Source organism: Lactuca virosa, chromosome 5, assembly GCF_052849685.1.
Source record: "Lactuca virosa cultivar CGN04683 chromosome 5, Lactuca_virosa_CGN04683_v6, whole genome shotgun sequence".
NCBI lineage: Eukaryota > Viridiplantae > Streptophyta > Magnoliopsida > Asterales > Asteraceae > Lactuca > Lactuca virosa.
The window spans coordinates 160235537-160241536 of record NC_136430.1 but is presented as its reverse complement, the minus strand read 5'-3'; the positions used below and the strand labels follow the sequence as shown (position 1 = coordinate 160241536).

The following is a 6000-nucleotide window of genomic DNA, read 5'->3' as shown; positions in this document are numbered from 1 at the left end:
CAGTACAAGCTAAGTATATGAATCGTGTCGAACAACTATAGTTGAATATAAATATAAGGTCTCATTTGATAGTTGTTGTCTGGGAAAGTGCTGTATGGGAAAGTTTTCAGGGAAAGAAACCATGTTGTTTGATTATACATATGACTGACTGTGTTGAATGATGAATGTAACGTCCCAAAAATATCAAGAAAAATTTTCATTTTTGATAAGTCAAAACCATTCATTCATTATTCAAAAAGATAATCAGAGTAAAAGTATTCTCAAAACAGCAGAGTAAAATCATAAACAATCCTTGCAGAATAATCTCTAAAGGATGCAATGCGATCAAGTCGGGTCCTTCCTTTTGAAACTAGAAGTACCTGAAAACATTTTAAACATAAACTGTAACAACAAATCTTAGTGAGTTCAGCCAAATACCACATACCGAACATATAAGTGCTATGGGCTACCCCCATGGCCTTTGGTTGTAATTTCGAGGGCCAAATCACAGTCTTACAAAAAAGTGCTATCGGCTACTCCCATGGTCTTTCCTTGCAATGCCGAGGGCCAAATCCCCTTCTTACATACAAGTGTCATGGGCTACCCCCATGGTGTTTCCTTGCAATGCCGAGGGCCAAAGTATGGTCTTACATACAAGTGTAATGGGCTACCCCCATGGTCTTCCATGTAAGTATCACAAAGACAACTAGCATCCTACACAATATAGTGAGAAGACTCATCTGAACTACTCGACAAAACTCAACAACTACCTCATCATCAGAACAGCCAATGCAAACTTCCTAAAATCGAATAGAGCCCAATCCTTAGTCCAATACTCAAATCTACCCAAGTTTGACCAAAAGTCAAACTAGTCAAAACGTCAATGGTCAACTTTGTTAGTCAACGTCACATCGTGATCATCGCTTTGTCATATCGTGAGAATGAAACGACAAAACAATCGCGGTTCTGGGCATCGTCACGTCTTGACATATTCTATATCATGTCGTGACTTCTGGCCAGAAGGCCAAAATTTTCATGAAGAGCTTAATCTCTTCAGACCAAGGCCCACTACCTGAGATCTAGCTCCTAAATAGCTTCATAATGGATAAAGTTTCCAACTTTATCCATTATGATGGTCCAAACAATCAAGATCTAGTCTTTAAGTCTCAATGGGATCAAGAATGCATCTTTCTCAGCTAAATCCATTAAGTCCAAGTCTCCAACCTTCAGATCTGAATCAATATGATGTTTAGATGGATAAAGTTTCCAACTTTATCCATAATAATGTCTCAAGCTTTCAATATCTAAACTTTAATACACCAAAATGGCCTAAATAACCAAAATAACTTATATGGCTAAAAGGGAAGGCAAAAGATCAAAACTTTCCTAGTGCATGAGGTCCAAGAAAACATTCTAAACTGATCAAAAAGGTGTTGGAGTCCAGATCTGAGACATACAATGTTCTTGATCTGAGACATACAATGTTCTTGGGACCTTGGAGAGTAATAAAGTTGCAAAATTTATTCCCAACTCTCACTCAAAACTCATTAAAATAGACCAAAACACCAAATACACTTAGATCCATATATGAAATGCAATAAAGCTTGGAACTTTATAACTTACAAAGGTCTAAAAGGTAGATGAAAATTGAGATCTTCAATTCCCAAGCTCCAAGGATCATTCTTGCATGGAAACATTGCTCCAAAACCACTACGAACTCCAAAAATGGATAAGAGAGGAGAGGGGAGACTTAAATCTTGAAAATGGAGGCTAGGGTTTCCCCAAGAGGTTCTAGATATGATGGAGACTAAGAAAATACCCTGAATCCTTACCTTTAAATACCTTGAAAACATTAAATATTCTGTGGGCTTTGGGCTGCACAGTTCTCATGTTGTGAGAATATATTCTCACCTCATGAGCACTCTCACATCGTGAGCATTACTTCTCACCTCATGAGAAGGGGTTTTCACCCAATTTCACTCGAACTTCAAACAGTCATAACTTCTTCGTTTCAACTCCGCTTTTTTGCGATCTTTATATCCACGAAAAGCTATTGACGAGACCCATACATCTATCTAGTTAATTTTGGCTTAACACATGTTGAACTAAAAACCATAATTCATGAAAGAAGTTTAAAACATCACTTTCCCATTTTACCCTTTGACTCCAAGACACAAACCAATGCTTTAATCACTTATCCAACATTGTCATCGTCCAATAAGGTCTAAACCTCATTCCCTTGAAGTCCAAGTCCTTTACTTAATCCATTTATTGTCCACAATCCCGAAAATAAGAAACTTCTTGAAACATGATGTTACAATGAAAAATGATCATATTACCTTGATGTTTTATACTGTGATAGATGAAGTTGTTGAATAATAATAAAAACATATAAATTGTCATACAAAATAAAATTACACAATAAAAAAATCAGTATGTATCGTCCTTTTTATGCAAATAAAGATTACTGATAAAAAAAAAGTTATACAACTAAAATAAAACATAAAAAAGTTCTACAAGTAAAATACAACATAAAGAAAGGAAAAAAAGCGGTGAAAAGTGTCTTTTTTTTGTTAGGGAACAATTGTCCAAAGTTTAAGTTTAATTCAGCCAGAAAGATATCGTTTTAAGCTTTCTAAAAAAACATATATTATTGAGAAAGACATATTTTTTTATGCATATCAAACAGTCTTTTCGGCCCATTCAACAGGAAAGATTTGTTTAGACCTAGAAATATGTCTATCTAACGGAACCTAAGTGTTATTTAATAATCATAACCGAGTGTAGTCGTTGTATTTTTTTCATAACTAAGAGGCGAGACTATGTATAGTTAAGTATTTATAACTGAAAATAAATGGCGTAGGTATCTATAGCTGAAAGTTGAAATTGTGTTATTGTTGTTTATAGTTAACATTTGTGGTGAATCATATAACGAAAATCTTGTGATGATCTAATAGTAACTTGATTAGTTGGAAATCGATTAATGTATATGTTCAGAGTTAAATTAGTAAGTTAGTATTTATATATCTGTTACCGGTGAATCTAACTTGGTAATTCATAATATGAACTATACTGAATTATCTAAAAGGCATCGTGTGATTCACTTATGTGCTGATGATGAGAATGTATATATAATTCATATTATGTCTTATTATGCAAGTTGCTCACTAAGCTCTTATAGCTTACCTTTTGTTGTTGAAAGAGGTTCATATAGATACATCAAAGAAGTAAAAAGTGATAGTTGTAATGCCAATGTGATTCAAATCATCGTGTCATCTATTGTTTGTAAATGATTCTTTTGATACCTACTTGTATCTAGTTAGTTAACATTATTGTGAGGTTCTTTTAAAAATTTAAAATTTTTTTTTTTAGGTATACTCGAAGTTAAAATCGGATGTTACATTAAGCGACCTTAAATACTTAAATATCAAACAGCGAAGTATGATATCCACACTTATTATATTTAAGTTATAATTAACGATGAAAGAGCAATAATAATAAAAAAAATCTTTTATTATAATAGCAAAAGTGTAAATGTGTGAGAAGTACAAGTTTTATGAAATTATTAAAGAGCGGAAACTCTTGTGTATTTAAGTCGAAGAAAACACTCATGTGTAAGTATATAAGCAAGGGTTGATATATGCATGCTAATTCTATGGTTTTTGTTGTCAAGAGGAAATTTGAGTCTTCAGTTTCGGTGGCCCAAGAAAAGATATCATATTAAAGAAAAAATATCTTATTAAAGAAAAAATATCGCTGGCTTTAGAGTGGACGTGGATACGCATTATTGGTTGATAGATGATAAGAAACATGTGCTCCAAAATCGAAATCATGAGGTACTCCGATTATATATCTTTAATTCCATACCCTTACTTATCATAATAACCAATCCTTTGGTAGTTTGCATCAAAGAAACCCATAAACAATGGCAACAATGGCTGGTGTTAGTCTTTCAATCCCTCGTGTTTTAGCCAGCCCATCATCAGACTCACCCAAGGTCTCCTCATGGGTGAAGATGCCTACAACTACAAGGATGATGAGCTCAGGAAGGATGTATTTGATGCCGGTGAGGGCGGCACCTGAAAGTTTGTCGGAAAAGATAGCCTCCAGCATCGAGAACGCCAAGGAGTCATGTGCAGATGACCCTGTCAGCGGTGAGTGTGTGGCGGCGTGGGATGAAGTGGAAGAGCTGAGTGCCGCTTCTAGCCATGCCAGAGACAAGGCGAAAGACGCCGACCCCTTGGAGACTTACTGCAAGGACAACCCAGAGACCGATGAGTGCCGTACGTACGACGATTAAGATCAACATTCAGATTGATCATCTTAATACCTTCGTTCCTCGAAAGTACTACTTTTATTTTATTTTATTTTATTTTATGGAGGTCGTTTAATTAGGATATCGAATCATGACCCTTCATCTATCTAGACTTGTTATATATGTATGATGAAAACATGTTATAATATTTGGATCGATCATATATACCAGACACATATTCACTTCAATCTTCATATCTTTTACAGGGTGTTTCAATCTTCACATCTTCACTTCACATCTTCACATATTCACTTTAATCTTCACATATTTTTAATATCTTTTACAGGGTGTTTCAACCTTCACATCTTCACTTCACATCTTCACATATTCACTTTAATCTTCGCATATTTTTAAAATTACTTATTAACTTATTGGTTTTTTCAAAAAAACCAATAAATTGAAAATTGTTTGATTAAACTTGTTTGATTTCATCAAACACCTTTGACTTCTTGGCATAGATAAAATAAGGAGCTTTTAAAAATGACTTATTCCTAGTTTTTTCAAAAAACCAATAGAGTTTTTTTTTTTCAAAAAACCAATAGACTTTTCTCAATAATAAAAAAAAAAGCACAAACTATTTTTTCTCGAATTGAGGCGAGTGGGGTTTTTAGCATTTTAGGTTGTTGAGGGTGCCATACAATAGACAAAACTATAAGAATGGATAATACAATAGACAAAAATGGATAATATTTATAATATGGATTAATAAAAGTCACAAATTCAGTCTCTGTTAATTTTTTATACGAATGATCCATGTGGTTTCTAAACTTGCATGAATGGTCCCTATGGTTTATAAAACTTGTAGCGATTTTCTTTGAGCTCTATAAAATGACTATTTTGTCCTTTCTTATTTTTTTTATCTTTTTTTTAAGATAAAACTACAAGATTAGTCCTTGTGGTATTCAAAAAACTTTGGATAGGGTCCAAAAAGTTTCTCATTTGCATCGAAGATCCAAAATCAAGGTTTTTCTGTGTTTTTTTGGTCCAAAAAAACTTGAAATGACGGTTACACCCTTTTAGTTTCTTTTTTTTATATATATATTTTAATTTTTCAAATTAATATTTTAGTTTAAAAATAAAATAAAAAAAGAAAATAATTATATCCTAACCCCAGCTCTCTCTCTCTCTTTCTCTCTAAATTGCAAAAAAAAACCTTTGATTGCTGCCCTCCGCCCTCCTTCATCGATAATCACCACCGCTGTTCACCCACACTGATCTAGGCGATAAGGGTCTTTGATTCTAAACTTGCAGTCGCAATTTCATAGACATTTTGATCTTCTTTTTCTTCATTCTTTGACTGTAACCCCCATCCTTGTCGATTACAAGTTCAGTTTCTACCAGTTCGACAGTTGATTCTTGTTTATTTTCATCTGACGCCTTCAAAAGAAACAAATTTGTACAGCACACAGACCCATCGATTCACCTAACAATGTCCAAAAGGAACAAATCGCTCATAACATTAAAGAACAACAGATATGTTCAAATTCAAATTGTAACAACGTAAATTTTCAAAACAAATTTTCATTTTTAAATCATACTTTCAATCACACGATAATCACAAAACATAATGTATCCACTGTGTCATAATAAAACATGTCTCAGAATCTCAATAACATAAACTCCATAAGTGTGTACGGATCATGCCGACGCCTTCCCGCAATCCTCGCTAGTACCTGAAACACATAACATAACAACTGTAAGCATAA

The 6000-nt window shown here is 33.8% G+C and overlaps 1 protein-coding gene across 1 annotated transcript; it reads left to right on the top strand.

Moving 5' to 3' along the window:
- The first annotated feature begins 3842 nt into the window (after window positions 1–3842).
- On the top strand, window positions 3843–4482 carry LOC145116204 (calvin cycle protein CP12-1, chloroplastic-like). Its single transcript, XM_079052557.1, has one exon. It carries the CDS (start codon window positions 3905–3907, stop codon window positions 4277–4279), a length of 375 nt encoding a protein of 124 aa, XP_078908683.1. The 5' UTR covers window positions 3843–3904; the 3' UTR covers window positions 4280–4482.
- Window positions 4483–6000: the final 1518 nt, after the last annotated feature.